The sequence below is a fragment of the Syngnathoides biaculeatus genome, chromosome 14 (genome assembly GCF_019802595.1).
Source record: "Syngnathoides biaculeatus isolate LvHL_M chromosome 14, ASM1980259v1, whole genome shotgun sequence".
In the NCBI taxonomy this organism is placed as follows: domain Eukaryota; kingdom Metazoa; phylum Chordata; class Actinopteri; order Syngnathiformes; family Syngnathidae; genus Syngnathoides; species Syngnathoides biaculeatus.
The window spans coordinates 8585465-8601892 of record NC_084653.1 but is presented as its reverse complement, the minus strand read 5'-3'; the positions used below and the strand labels follow the sequence as shown (position 1 = coordinate 8601892).

The window sequence follows — 16428 nt, the reverse complement described above, 5'->3', positions numbered from 1 at the left end:
ATCTGGCGTGCACAACCATCGGGATTGATTTTGGACTTCTATGCTTTGCAAAACTTTCAGTTTAGCAAAATTCCTGGAATGTTTGGTATAAATAGCTTAGACAAACCCCAGCACCTTAATAAGGTTGAGATCAAGACTAAACCCGGTGCTTAGTGAACACAGATTTTGGTCTTTGGAAGTCATTGTTTTCTTTACATCTGCATTTTGGATCACTGTCCTGTTCCAGTACCCCAACCTCTTTTGATCTTCCAATTTTGGACAGATAGCCTCGAGTTAAAACCCCATTCTTGTTAAACATTATATGCATGTGATAGATTTGCCAGAGATGTTGGCATGTGGCAATGATTTGTATTAGTCTTGAGCTAACACTACAGTTCTTTTGTAACTCAGAGTGTTCTGCGCTGGGCTCTTAACAGGATGGCTACTCATTTGAAGAGAAGAAAAACTGTGAAACTTTCTCCATTTATAAGCAATATGCTTGGCTGTCAACTGATGGATAGCAAGACTTCCCAAAAATACTTCTGTAACCTTTTACCGGTTTATACAATTAACTAATTATTTTCATTGAAGGTCTTCTGAGAGGTCATGAGTGAGAATCTTTCTTGACAGGAGACAATTCTAAACTGGTGCATTTTCTTGTTGCCAGAGCATCTTGAACCCACACCTCCAATCTAGGCCATTGAATGGACTACAGATTGGGTCACACTTGACTACTGAAGAGCTCTTGGAGAATCCATAGTCTCGCCATGGAATTACTTTTTACAGTCATATGAATCCTTATATTCTCAATAAAAACATGAAAACATAATTGGTGTGGTATGAGTAGTATTTGTGTGATTTAGATGAATATCAGAGTTGTGATTCCTATGTTTTTTTTTTCTTTAACACGTCCTGTTCAGCTGCATGGTCATGCAGAATGGTGGAACTGCATTCTTTGGTGCCCGGACCGTTTTGCTGTGGAACAGGGGAGTGTGAAATAGTCCCTCGGCTTAATTTTTTTATTATTGTGATGTTTATTGAATATCCAGACAGATAGAAAGGGGATTTAGGGGACAGATGGAGAGAATGGTGTAAACCGTAGCAGTTAGGTAGATATTTGACAAGTAACATTACAACAGTCAAATTGTGTTCCTTTTTGGGGATGGTGCATGCATGCACAATGTGAGGACATGTAACAAATAACAAAAAGAACAAGATAAGAGGACAAAAAAGGGCAGGAAGGGATATGTGAAATGAGCTAGGCAATGCTGCTGGTGAGTGGTGTGGTGGAATGCTTTTACAGTGTTGTAGTTGTTCCACATAAGCATTTCAAGCCCATTCCATTGTTTTTGGAACTGATTAGGGTATGAACACTCTATCACACGCATGAAGGTGAACTTGCGTACAGAGTTGCTGAGCTGGCACATTAAGGAAGGGTGGCTCATGACCCCCTGCAAAGGTGGGCCAAGTCAGTCAGTCCATCCAGCAGAGGACTCAGCCAATGAATGCTCCACTCTCCTCAGGACCGAGGGCGGTCCCCTCGCCCAATCAAAGCTCCCCAACTAGTTCAAAAGGAAGGGACACGAGTATGGGATCACCACCCTCCACACACAATCCCCATCTCACCCACTATCCAGTGTGCCACTCCACTGCGACCACATCCAGAAAGCATGGAAGTCCCAACACAAGAGCCAACTGGCACCCAAAAAAGCACCGCCACAAGCAAGACCATATTAAGTGTGCATAGCGAGTAATGACCGGCAAGGGTGTCAGGAGAGAGGAGAGGAAGGCGGTGCCTCAAGGGGGGTGTTACAATCTCCGCAACGTACACAAGTTAAGCCAAGAGAAAAGTCAAGAATCACAAACCACCCTATTACTCTGGTTACCAGGTCAGCAACTACCAACCATTATATCAGTACATGATTGTGTGTAATGGTGAGTCTTGTCATTTTGATTAAGATAAGAAATTTAAAACATTCCAAAGGATTCACATGCGTTTTCCTCTTACGTCATTATAATAATTATTATTAGGCCAGTCACTGCTTAGATAAATAAATTAATGATTTGGATTCAAGTATGGCAGGTTTAAATCATTGATCTGGTAAAGAGAATTAAAAAGAAAAAAAGCCATTTAACATGACGTAGCACCGTTAGCACTTAGCCACAGTGGCATCTCACTACAGTGTCAGTTGTTAGCATGGTTGGCAATTTGCTACACTCTGAACTAGATAAGCTAACAACTTTAATGAAACATAATGGAGGACGCGAACTACTCTGTCATATGGATACGCTACCATTGTTACCAAGTAAAATCAACAACAAGTAGCAACATTAACAACCAGCCACAAAGTCAAGTAGCAACATAGGCAACTATTGTAGATGTGCTAGCAATGTTAGCGACACACAATGAAGATGACGAGGAAATGGTGGCAAAATGCCACATCACAGTCACTCCAAATGGGAGTACAAATTGATTGTGATTCTATTTGTAAGCGAAGGCTGATGTCATTATTGAACTTTTAACTACCTTTTCTGACCAATTAACTAGTTATGTATGATTTGTTTATTCCGGCGTTGTGGCACTACATAAATTTCGATGCTATAGTTTGTAAATTCAGGCAATGGGTGGGAACAAAATTTTGGAAATCCCTGAGCTACGTTTCTAACACTTACCATGATTTAGTCTGAATGCTAACAGACTGAATAGATTGGGCAAACATGTGAACAACAACACGAAATGATTGAACGGACAAGTGGAGGGAGCATTTTGGAAAAAGAAGGGGGGAAAAAAAAAATCAAAAAGTTTGTTTATAAACGACATGTGACCATGTAAGGCACATATTGTAAGTTACCCATGATGCTGAGCTGAAATGTGCAACACCGCTGTGGGCGCTTTAAGACTTCATTGGTGGACATGTAAATAAAACCGCTGGTGTTTCCCAGGATTCTTGAACACATCTCAAAACAAAAGGAACTAATCAAGAAAGAACCAAAATGCACGTTAGCAGACGTCCTAGCTGGTGGCTGGTCAGTCGCTTTCACTGCCCGATTCGCTTAATTGGAGGTCGTTTTCTGCAAGACAAAAACAAGATTGGCAAAGGATGGCGGATTGTTCTGTGGAGGACCATTACATGGAAACGGGTGCTGCAAGTGTGTCAAACGTGAACACGCAACGTTGTTCCCACTAGCCGCTTTGTGCATACACTTTTGTATGTGTGCAGTAGTAGTAGTAGTAGTTTGTATATTACCTTTTAAAAAACTTTTTCAATGTAATTTACTACACAATTGTGTTTTTATTTATTCAATCAGTTATTTAGAACCTATACTAATTTTGTATACATTATGACTGATGTTGATTCATATGGAAAGAGAAAGCAAGCATTCTTCATTGTGATTGTTATTTAATGCAGAAGAAAAGAAGTTTGCAAGGATATGTTGTATGTACCACCACTAATCAAAACACATTACACTGGTTAATACTGTATTTGTGGAATAAGAATTGACCAGAATAATTCATCATTCTCAGGGGGCTGCCTTTTTAGAAACTATCAAGCTCTGCTGGCAACCGAAATTAATGTCACAAATACCGCTGCTACAGTTCTGTACGTTATGTGACCAAACCCGGAAAACGAGTTCAAAGACTACCCATGTAAGCTGTGGGTTATTGAAATGATAGTTTTGAAGCTGAACCTGTTGAAATGTTATTCAAGCTATCATGTCGACAAACAACAAACATCCACAGGGACTGCATGCTACCTGGTGAAGAGGGTATTACTGCCTAAAATGGCAGGCCCTTGAGAATGCTGTAGATTGATTAATTATTCTGTTTAATTCTTATTCTCTGAATGCAATATGAACCACAATTCCATATTTTGATTGGTGGTGACAGATACAATATATTCCTGAAAAAAAAAATTGAGAATTAAGGTCCCTGAAACTGTACATTCTATTTTTAACATTTGAATGTAAATTATGCGATTTTTATACTTAGTAAAATAATTTCTGCATTTATATTTATTCTCACTACATTTCTTTATTTCCATGTGCATATTACATATAATTTTATCATATATTTTTATTTGGCGGCACGGTGGAGCAGCTGTAAAGTGTTGGCCTCACAGTTCTGCGGTCCAGGATTTGATCCCTGACCTACCAGTGTGGAGTTTGCATGTTCTCCCCATCCTGTGTGGGTTTTCTCCCGGCACTCCGATTTCCTCCCACATCCAAAAAACATGCAACATTAATTGAACACTTTAAATTGCCCCTAGCTGTGATTGTGAGTGCGTCTCTATGTGCCCTGCAATTGGATGGCAACCAGTTCAGGGTGTACCCTGCCTCCTGCCCGATGACAACTGGGATAGGCTCCACCACTCCCGCGACACTTGTGAGGATACGGAGCTAAGAAAATGGATGGATTGGTGGAATGACTGGTTGGAATATTCGCCTCACAGTTGTGAGAAACGGCGTTCAAATCCTGGCTCAGCCTGTGTGGAGTTTGCATGCTCTCTCAGTGTTCGCATGGGTTTTCTCTGGGCACTCCATTTCCCTCCCATATTGCAAAGACATAAATTAATTGGAGACTCTAAATCACCTGTAAGTGTTGATGTGAGTGCGAATGGTTGTTTCTTTATATGCGTCTTGAGACTGGCTGTCAACCAGTTCAGGGTGTGTACGCATACTGCCCGAAGATAGCTGGGGTAGGCTCCAGCACTCCCATCACCCTTGTGACCCTTGGATAAGTGGCTCGGATAGATTATTATTTAGATTATTTATTTAGACTATTATTTTAAATTCTACTACTTTTAGCACGTACGAAAATGATGATTTGCCTCTTAATAAACTCTACATATTAAATGTAATTGTATTTTACTTTAATGTATAATAATTTTACTAACCAACTTTAAAACATGTATTTTTCTTGTGGTACAGTACAACGAAAATTGTGATTTTACTGAAGAGTTTTTGAATTTTTTTGTTCACTTAATACACTAGTTATATTATAATTGAATACATTATCCGCATTTAATTTATTTTAAAATTTACAAGTCTACATTTTTGTAAAAAAAAATCTTAAAATCCTGAAAATTGCTACTTTTTATTGAAGTGTATTATGGTAATTTAATCATCCATCCATTTTCTGAGCCGCTTTTCCACACCCCTGAACTGGTTTCCAGCCAATTGCAGGACACGTAGAGACAGACAGCAGTCGCACTCACAATCACACCTTGGGGCAATTTAGAGTGTTCAATTAATGTTGCATGTTTTTGGGATGTGGGAGGAAACCGGCGTGCCCGGAGAAATCCCACGCAGGCACGGGGAGAACATGTAAACTCCACACGGGCGGGGCCGGGATTGAACCATGTTCCTCAGAACTGTAAGGCCAAAGGTTTACAGCTGACGCCTAATCTAATATGTTTTCTATTTATTATACATATCTTTTCAATTAAATAACTTTTGAAATTTTGTTTCATACTTAGATGGTTACTCACTGAGTGTGTTCATGAAGCCTCCTTCTCCTCCTACTGCTGCTCCTCCTCCTCCCTCCTGCAAGCGGTTGTTGGTGGTGAGGACGGGCATGTTGTGGCTGTTCTGGGCCAACGCCGCATTAGGGGGCGTGGCGGTAGAACTGGCACCACCGCGTTCTTCCTCCGAGTCGCTGCTGCTGGAGCTGTCGTCACTGCTGGAGGACGAGGAGCTGTTGGAGGAGCTGCCACTGCTCATCTGGTCCATGACGCGCGCCTCCGCCATTAGCTCTAAAAGAGACAACACAAATCTAAAATCAGCATTGAATCTAACATTTTTTGTATGTCAGGCTAACAATCCTCAATCACTGTCTAGAGTAGAAATATACACCAATAGTCCACAAAAAACATGTTAAATAAAAAAATAGGGACCAATATATATTCTCATAGGACCATCACAATTGACCCCTCCGTACACGGCACTTAACCACGCCTCCTGAAGTGACGTCACGCCACGTGCGCTCACGTAAGACAAACAGTACAAATGGCAAATACAATACAATACATTCTGAACTGGGACAGACTCTATGCTTCTGATTTCATTCAAATCAACGATATATTATAGATTCTAAATACAATACATTCTTAACTGAGAGAGACGCCATGCTTCTGATTTCATTCAATCATTCACACGTAGCAATGTTATGCCAGCGGAGAACGTCTCATTCATTTATACGAGACGTGTATTAAAAATCAAATTTAGGGCATATCTCTGTGCAAACACAGTCTGGTTAAGCTTCGGCCGCGAGCAGGCAAAAAAGCGACACGTTTGTGCAGTCCGATCATCGCTAAATATCGCTCAACAAAGAATAAGTGTGTCAATCGTTCACACGTAGCAGTGTTATGCCAGCGGAGAACGTCTCATTCATTTATACGAGACGTGTATTAAAAATCAAATTTAGGGCATATCTTCGTGCAAACACCGTCTGGTTAAGCTTCTGGCCACGAGCCAGCAAGAAATCAATACGTTTGTGCAGTCCGATCATCGCTAAATATCGCTCAACAAAGAATAAGTGTGTCAACCGTTCACACATAGCAGTGTTATGCCAGCGGAGAACGTCTCATTCATTTATACGAGACGTGTATTAAAAATCAAATTTAGGGCATATCTTCGTGCAAACACCGTCTGGTTAAGCTTCTGGCCACGAGTCAGCAAGAAATCAATACGTTTGTGCAGTCCGATCATCGCTAAATATCGCTCAACAAAGAATAAGTGTGTCAATCGTTCACACGCAGCAGTGTTATGCTAGCGAAGAACTTCGAATTCATTAATACGAGACATGTATTGAAAATCAAATATAGGGCATACCTTCGTGCAAAAATATTTGTGTTCCGGTTGATATTAGATGGATTTAGTTGATGATGCGGTCTTCCACAAAGTTTGATCCATCGAAGGCATTTTTTGTACTGGGTCTTCGGTTTTGGAAAGGGTACGAATCGAATTCCACCAACTAGCCTTTCAGGATACCTGTCGTCACTATTACAAAGTCCGTGACTACACCTCTTAACCATATTTTTTGTTAAATAACCCAAATACGCGATAAAACGCTAACTAAACCTATACTGGACCATGCAATGTTGTCTGAGAAAATGGCGGGAGCAAAAACGGGCTTTGGTCTATGCAGATCTCTGGCCTCTGATTGGTCAGTGACGCGGATTGCGCAATATCCACGGAGGGGTCAATTCAGTTTACTCTAACAATGTTGGACCCTGGCTAGGGAGGGCAATCTAAATTAAAATCAATAGGGTGATAGCTAACTAGATACATAGTATACTTATGTGCTAGTATTGTAGGTACGTCACAAGCTATTGGTAGATTGGTAGTTAGCTAGATGGATATTTCATTTTGCACCAAAATTAGATAGGTCTGTAAGTATACAGAGTAGGTTGGTACCCAGATATGTAAGAGGGTAACTAGATAGATGGGCATCTACAAATCCCAATTCCAATGAAGTTGGGACATTACATAAAACTTAATACAAATTGTAAATCCTTTTCAACTGATAATCAGTTGAATATGCCGCAGAGACAAGATATTTAATGTTCAAACTAATAAACAGTTTCTTTGCACATATTCTCTCATTTTCAATTTGATGGTTGCAACATGTACCAAAAAAGGCTGGGACAGGGGCAACAAGTTGGAAATTGTGAAATACTCAAATAAAATAAAAATAAAAAAGAAAAAAAAAAAAAAACACCTTTTTGGAACATTCCGTAGGCGACCATATTGATTGAAAATATGTAATAATTGGAACTAATAGACGCATCCCTGAAGACTCGGTTGTTGTTATAATGTATATCTGCGAAGGCACAGATACTTTGGGCGAGTTGTCCTTGCAAAAAATTTTTAATTCATCAAAAAAGAAGGGTTTTTTGGCATAAACGTCCTTTTTAAAGTCAAATGGATTCAATTCTAAACTTTCACTACGCCACTATAAATGCTTCATTTTGTTATTTTAAGGTATTCAAAAATTTCATTGCTAGTGTGTTTTAATAGTTTTCTTGAGAAGGGGACCAATATTTCTTCACAGCACTGTATCTTTAATTTGTACCGTATTCAACTTAATATAGGTTGAAAAGATTTACAAATCTTGGAATTCTGCCTTTATTTATTTTTACTTTTACAGAATGTCCAATCTTCATTGGAAGTGGGATTTGTATATTACTTACCGTACACAAGTGAGGAAGGCTACCTTTTTCAATGTCATCCAGCGGCGACGCAGGCGATATCTTCTCTTTGGGCGGAGAACTTTTGGATCCCGGTGTGCTCTTGCTTCCGCTTCCACTGCTACCACAGCTACCGCTACCGCTGGTCTTCATCTGCTGGCCCAGACGACTGGTCTGCTGCTCCATGCGCGAATGAATCTTACTGCTGCCCTCGGCCCTGGAACACATCACAAAAAAGACAAAGAAAATGAGAAACACTCACGGAGTTACACACTATAGTGTGGTTTATACTATATCTCTGTGTCAAATATCCATCCATCCATTTTCTTTTGCTGCTTATCCTCACGAGGGTCACGGGAGTACTGAAGCCTATCCCAGCTGTCTTCGGATAGGAGGCAGGGTACGCCCTGGACTGGTTGCCAGCCAATTGCAGGGCACATTGAGACAAACAGCCGCACTCACAATCACACCTAGGGACTATTTAGAGTGTCCAGACACTCAGAACTCTGAGGCCAATGCTTTACCAGCTGAGTCACCGTGCCGCCTGTGTCAAATATTTAAATGCAATTTTTGTGAACAGAGCCTGAGATTGCCTCATTTTATATTTTTATCTTAGATATTTTATTAATTGTTGTACATTACAATGTCAATTTTCATTGTTGTTAGCATTATAAATAAAAGTGAATTCATCTTAAAAACAACGTTCTTGCATCTAGATTCATATTAGAAGTGGCAGAAAAGACGATATTGTTTGTCGTAAAAAGTTAACCTAAAATATTTTATATTGTGACAGGTCTTAACACGTGTAACATACTAAGAGAAAGCAAGAGCAATGGATAACAAACATAATGTACAAACAGAATTTAAAGAGCAACAACTGTACTAAAAATATGAAACATAGTCGGACCACGAAGGAAGAAGCGTGATACAGCACACGATTACTCTATCAGTATTCCGTGATGATGGGTTGCTGGGACTCATTGTTCCCAGAGTGGCACTCATTATTTCCATGACATACGAGCACATTCCACCAGACTCACACTGTCTCAAGTATAAAAATTATCTATCCTATAAGATGCTCACCAGGCTTAATATCTGTGTTAGATTAAAATAGGTGGCCTGCAACAAAGGGAGATAAGGTGGTCAGTAGCTAGATCGGCAGGTGAAAGAATTCAAGGATTAATCGACCACTACTTTGATAATGTATTGATCGTTTGGAGACCTTTTTTTTTTTTTTTTAAGTTTGAATGTTCCGAAATGAGCCTTAAGAGTAAATATTTCCCAATTTCTATAGTCCTACATTAAAGCAGATTATCTTTGTGTTAAATTACAAAAAGAGTACATTTCCTTTAACTTTGCAATCATACAATTGCAATCATACGATTTTCCAATTGATGTTCCTTGCAATGTGACAAGATTTCCTAAAAACATCATCCATCAACCCATCCATCCATTTTCCGAGCCGCTTATCCTCACGAGGGTCACGGGAGTACTGGAGCTAATTCCAGCTGTCATTGGGCAGTAGGCGGGGAACACCCTGAAGTGGTTGCCAATAAATTGACAAAAGTGTTTATACATTTTTTTCCCCTAAGTGGAAAATAATGAAGCAAAGCGATACACTAGACGGACGTCACTACATGAACACAAATTCATGTCAAAAATATATCAAATTTGAAAATGTCAGCATCGGTTAGCATGCTAACAGAAACTTTTTGACAGAATTACATAATTTCACTAGTTAACTATTTCTCAGGAAAAACTGGATGGATTTGGCTGAAATGTCTTGTGCACCAACTCATAAAGCTACGGTGTACAACATAGTTTGGTGCTACACAGTTACTTCTACACACAAAGCTAGTCTGTTAAAACCTTGACATATATCTTGGAAAATAGCCATTATAAATAGTTGAAAAATTGTTATTCGCATGAAGGAAAATCTCATTCAAAAGCTGTGAATATTCAAGATGTCACCTTGGGTAGTACAGTATATGGATTATAGCACCTACTATATATAAAAGTGGACTTCTGGTATTTAACCAATAAGCTTGGTTTCATCGTCTATACCCATGTAAAATATGTCGTTGTTGAAATGATTGCGCAACACGTACTGAATATTTCATTGAAAAATGAGAGTAGGATTATTCAGGTTAAAACATCCATACCAATATAACATTGACTGATAACCTCGTAGTTTAGCTAACGTTAACTCATTATCATTCTTTGATATAAACTACAAGACTCCACAATTGTTGACATTTTATCAAGTAGGACAAGCCAAGCAAACTATAACGGCACATTTTTGTTTCTTCCTTCTTTGATGCCGACTTGGTGTTTTGTGTGAATTGGCCACTTCATTATGGATGGAAAGTCAAAGGGGAACGCATAAACGCATGTTTCAGATTTCAAGAGGGATTTGTGCTTCTTTAGTGGAGAGGCAAACAAATATATTGCAGGGTAACAGAAATGAAATTGATCCCAGCAATAATTTAAGGGTCCCATATTTTTCTCTCTCTATTTCATCCCAAGGAGGCAGCAACTGAATGTACCGGTAGGTGTACATGTTTTGTGCACCACAAACATCTGCTTTCAAAATTCATTGTTACACCATTCAGGGATGAGAATGCCAAATGAGAAAAAAGTCTGAAAAGTAGCCAGGGGTCTGAGGGCCGCAGGCAATTTGTTAGCCCCAAAACCATTAATTTCAACACTGAATTTAACTGAGTTGTGGAAAAAATGTCCCTTGTTTGGTGCTCTACCAGTACAGCAAAAATTGAAATATCAGTTTCATTTCTTCAATGCTTGAATTATTGTACTTATTTATACACATTACATAAGAGTTTCACCATTTGCCAAACTTCAGAATGGATTTTCAATCTCTTTCATTGTTTAATATGGATACACCATTATATTTTCTTTCTGATATGCAGTCAGTTATTCATAGAATTAGTGTAGTGTAGAGATGAAACAAGTTTTTAGAACAATATGAATAAAAATTACCTTACTACTCGCTCGATCTTCATCCTTTTTTTCTAACACTTTCGCCATCGTAAAACTTTGAACACACCGTCGCTCAGTTCGCGCTATCTAGGTCCCACGCGCCATTACTTGGCTAACTAACAAGTTACACTGCGATTTCTGAGAACCGAGAACACATGTACATGGCAATGGTGAAACTCAATTAACCACTAACACGATTGGATCGTTATACTGTATAACTCTGTTGTCCAATCGAGTGATCTGCCGCAAACAAGTTTTAATGTTTATGTTGCAAAATGCAAATATTTACACTACTGAGCAAGTTAGAAGTTAGAACGGCATATGATAGTCGTGCTTGTGCGAGCTAGCACTAAGCTGAACTTGCAGCTCGGAGCCCAACACCGAGAGGCAGGCACACGATACCCCCCCGAAATTTTCTCAACAGATTTGCGCTTATCTCGAGAATGGTCATTTTGGTATGAAAATGTCGGAAATCCGCCGATCGGCGGAAAATTCTCATCCCTGACCATTAAATTACGGCCCTTAAACACAATAATTCACTTCTTATTTTTAATGAGCAGCTGCTTTGACCCTTGAAGGAATAAACTAAACTGCATCTTAATGTCAGTATACTCAGCCAGAAAAGCAGTATTTTCTGACATCCTCACACATAGATTTTCTCCAACTACAATGAATACTTTCACTTAATTTTTTCCGATGTGAAACCCTCCCCCAATTAACTGACAAGTTCATCTTAAAATATTCACAAAAAAGCTCTCACAGGCAGAAATATCTGCACATCAACACTCTAAAAATGTTTTAATTGCATCACTTCCCCTAAAAAAAACTTTGGCAATTCTTTATTTCATTAATTTATTTGTTATAGGCCAGGGTTGTCAAAGTCACTCCTGTCACGGACCACATTCTCGTTACGGGTTCCCTCAGAGGGCTGTTTTGGCTGTGAAACCATAAAAAACAGTCGCCTCATCATATTTACACACGAAATCTATGTTTGACACCTGTGTTGTAGGGGATTTTAGAGGCATATGAAATGCTTTTGCATTGCAATGCATTTTCTGAGCCACTTATCCTCACAAGGGTTGCAGTAGTGCTGGAGCCTATCCCGGCTATCATCGGGCAGGAGGCGGGGTACACCCTGAACAAGAAAATTGCTCAGAAAATTGATGGATGGAAGCCAGCATTTTGGCATGAAAACTAATATCACACAAGTGGTGATTTGTTGTTTTTTGTTTTTTTTAACAAATGGAACCAAATGCTATAAAACATTGATTCCTTTTCTTAGCCATCAATGCAGCACGTTAGTGTTTGTGATACTGAGAGACATTTATGAATTTTGTCACAATTCATTGTGATGTAAAGGAAGTTTTAGCTCACGTTAAGCTTTTTTTTTTCTTTCATCAGCTCTTACGCTGGATTGAAGACTAAAATAAACATTAAAAAATTTCAGTCCAAAAGTGCAACACCCACTGCCTCAGTGTTGACATAGATATATTTTATTGTTTCACTCACCCAATTAACAGAGTTAACGCCACTGAGGCTTTGTGTGGTGTCGAGTGAAGCTCGTAGCGGGACTCGGGAGGCAATGCATCAGATGGTACACTTTGTGAAAGCATTCTTTGTGCAATATTTTATTTCAAGTGTTGCACTAAGGCGACTGGTCATTAATTTTAACAAAGTTAGGCGCAAGCATGTCTTTGTAGGAGTTCTTCTTTGTTGTTTTTTGTCAATTTCTTCTTTTGGGTGGGGGAACTTGGTACCAAAACTGGGAACTGAATTTTTTTAATTTGAATGGTTCAAAGAGAATTGGAACCTTAGTCCCAATTCCCATCTTTTCTTGATTCTAAATGTTAAACCCGCATTAAATTAATCCTTAGTTGCATCCCCATAGTTGAGTTGGTTTTTGTAAAAGCCTGACAAATCCGGTACAGGTACCTTGTCTTCTTGACCGCAATGTTGCTGCTGAGCTTCTCAAGTCGGTACTCTCCAGTGTCATGGTTGACAATGAGGATGCACTCCTTCATGTACGAGCGCTTGGACCCCTTGAAAACTGTCACTGGAGCACTGGAGCCCTGAAACATACAACAACAACAAATATTAAACAATTTGCTCCACATACAGGACAGACAAAGAAAAGAATAACCTCTAAATTGGGTAAAGTAATGGTGACTTGCTCTCCTTTGCCCACTTCCAGATCCCCTTCACATGCTGTGTCAATCGAAGCTGGTTTGAAATCATCTGGTGAAGAAAGTGGAGCACATTTAATTACATGAAATGTTTTGGGAATAATGAAAAATGTCCTGAATGACCTAAATAATATGAAGTTCCAATGGTTAAAATCAAGTATAATAAGTAAAATTTGGAACAATCTGGCCATTCATTCCAATTTAAAAAAAATGTTTTGATACATTTTTAATTCTGCTAAGCGTGGGAATTTGGCTGGTGTAAAAAAAAAAATAATAACTTGGGGGGGGGACATTGACGTGAACCACGACAGTAAATGTTGTAGGAACTGGGTAACACCGTCACTAAACAACCGCAAGGTGGCGCCGTTTCCTTCACTGATGGTCAGCTAACACACGAGCTACATTTGACAGCTGCTGCTAGTAATTTCCACGCTTAATAAATGCATTAAAAATAAATTAACAAGAATAACACCCACATCGACGTGAAACAAGGAGCTCATACAAATTGACTTGGGAGGTGCTTAGTTTTGTTGGACCGGCGGGGCTCGAATTAAAAGTCAGTAATCAGCGCGCTAGCATGCTAAGAAATAGCCCGAAAGGGGGTGGGGGGTGGGGAGAAAGAAAAACACAAATTGTGACTGAAACGTCCACTTACATCGCACGGTGTGGTAGGCACTCTTGGGGTGTTTCTCGAACGTCTCGCCCAATTTCAAAACGTGCTCCTGGTTGTCAAAGTTGGCGTAACTTGTTCCATTCATACTGAGAGTTGGGATGGCCGGATGAAAACTTTTTTTTTCATTCGACAGCCATGTAATGGAAGGTGTCGCCGAGTTCCGCCTCTTCCTCGTTCTGATTGGACCTGGGTAGATGGCACCGTAAACCCAGTGACTTCACGCTTGTCAATCAAAGTGACGACACGGTTTAAACCGTTAAATAATATAATTAAATAATAATACAATTGTCATGTTGCTGTGGTACGATAGATAATTGAAAAACCATTTATGTAACATGTTTTTTTTATAATTTTAAATACTTCTTTAACGCAATGTCCAATAATATTTATTCTGTTTTAGTTCCGTCATTAATTTAGTTGCTAAGCCTGGTATCAATGCAATTTTGCAAAACGTTAGCATACCAACTCCTGCTATGTTAGCATTCAGGAATATTGAATAGATGGCAAGATGTTCTAAATTCATATCAATCTGCTTTTAGTGCTTTTTGGACTGAAGTTACTACTCTGTTAAAGTGTAGCATATTAACTGTCTCCAGTGTCTATCTATTTTAGTGTTTCTTAAAACAGGGATGCTGTCTTTTTTATTTATAATTTATTATTATTTATAATTTTATTTTATGATTATTAGCATTTTAGCATTTGAACAGGTCTCATTTAATAGTACACGTATTTAGAGCCAGATGTTTAAGAACAGAGCCGATATTCAGAGCTGTGGAAACCATAGAGGAATAAAGATGATGAAAGAGTAGTGGAGGGTAGATTCAGGACAGAAGTAAGTATTTGCGAGCAACATTATGGTTCCATGCCTTGAAAGAGTACCACAGATGTATTATTTGCACTGAAGATGCTCGTGGAAAAGTACAGAGAAGGTCAGAAGGAGCTAGACCTCGAGAAAGCCTATGACAGAGTAACAAGAGAGGAACTGTGGTACTGCATGCGCAAGTCTGGTGTGGCAGAGAAATATGTTAGAATAGTACAAAACATGTATGAGGGCAGCAGAACAGCGGTGAGATGTGCCTTTGGTGTGTCAGAAAATTTTAACGTGGAGGTGGGAGTGCATCAGGGATCCGCCCTGAGCCACTTCCTGTTTGCGGTAGGAATGGATGGGCTGACAGATGAGGTTAGACTGGAATTCCCTTGGACTATGATGTTGGCAGATGGTATTGTTATCTGCAGTGCAAGCAGGGAGGACATGGAAGGAACAATTTAAAAGATGGAGATATGCACTGGAAAGGAGAGGAATGAAGATTAGCCAAAGTAAAACAGAATAGATGTGCATGAATGAGAGGGGCGGAGGAGGAGGAGTGAAGCTCCAGGGAGAAGAGATAGCGAGGGTGGATGACTTCAAATACTTGGGGTCAACAATACAGAGCAATGGTGAGTGTGGTAAGGAAGTGAAGAAACGGGTCTAAGTGGGGTGGAACAGTTGGCGGAAGGTGTCTGGTGTTCGATGCGACAGAAGAGTCCCCGCCAGGATAAAGGGCAAAGTTTATAAAGCAGTGGTGAGGCCGGCCATGATGTAGGGATTAGAGATGGCGGCACTGAAGAAACAACAGGAAGCAGAACTGGAGGGAGCAGAAATGAAGATGCTGAGGTTCTCACTCGGAGTGAGTGGGTTGGATAGGATTAGAAATGAGCTCATTAGAGGGACAGCCAAAGTTGGATGTTTTGGAGACAAGGTTAGAGAGAAAAGACTTCGATGGTTTGGACATGTTCAGAGGCAAGAGAGTGAGTATATTGGTAGAAGGGTGCTGAGGCTGGAGCTGACAGGGAAAAGAGCGAGAGAAAGATAAAAAAAAAGTTGATGGATGTTGTGAGGGAGGAGATGAGGACAGTGGTTGTGAGAGAAGAAGATGCACGGGATAGGCTTAGATGGAAAAAGATGACACACTGTGGCGACCCCTAACAGGAAAAGCCAAAAGGAAAAAAAGAAGAAAGAAAGTTCAATCTGCTTTACCTCTTTTCGGACTGTGGTTGCTATCTTGCTATATGTTAACATAGCACAGCTAGCATGTTAATATTTGATCATATTTAAAATAGACGCTGAGTACAGGAAATAATTTTAAACGCTTATTGATCTATGTTAACACATTTCGGACTATACTGAAAAGTTTGGAACTATATTAGTAGAGGCGCTGTTACCATGGTAGCATGTCTTCAATTCACAATAGAAATAATAGCCAAGAAGATGTAAAATCCTATTCAGTCTGCTTTTACACCTTTTAGATTTAGTTTACATTGCGCAAAAACTGTTAGCATGTTGTTGTTTTCTGACTGAGCATTGGAAAGTAAATTCCAATCCCCACAGATTGATTTCCAGTGACGAAAAGCTCCATGAATGAAATCT

General features: G+C 39.6%; 1 protein-coding gene across 1 annotated transcript; it reads right to left on the bottom strand.

The window, feature by feature from the left end:
- Nucleotides 1-989: 989 nt before the first annotated feature.
- Nucleotides 990-14223, bottom strand: eaf2 (ELL associated factor 2). Its single transcript, XM_061841689.1, has 6 exons — nucleotides 14004-14223; nucleotides 13306-13400; nucleotides 13098-13234; nucleotides 8195-8385; nucleotides 5469-5732; nucleotides 990-3051 (listed from the first exon to the last, which is right to left on the bottom strand). The coding sequence occupies exons 1-6, from the start codon at nucleotides 14104-14106 to the stop codon at nucleotides 3008-3010; spliced, it is 834 nt and encodes a 277-aa protein (XP_061697673.1). The 5' UTR covers nucleotides 14107-14223; the 3' UTR covers nucleotides 990-3007.
- Nucleotides 14224-16428: the final 2205 nt, after the last annotated feature.

Excerpts from the sequence above, each read along its gene's own strand:
- eaf2 (XM_061841689.1), bottom strand. The coding sequence starts at position 14,106 with ATGAATGGAACAAGTTACGCCAACTTTGACAACCAGGAGCACGTTTTG. Across the intron at positions 8,386-13,097 it reads ATTGCGGTCAAGAAGACAAG|GGCCGAGGGCAGCAGTAAGA; the intron begins GTACCTGTACCG and ends GATGTGTTCCAG. Across the intron at positions 3,052-5,468 it reads AGGCTTCATGAACACACTCA|AAAACGACCTCCAATTAAGC; the intron begins GTGAGTAACCAT and ends TTTGTCTTGCAG.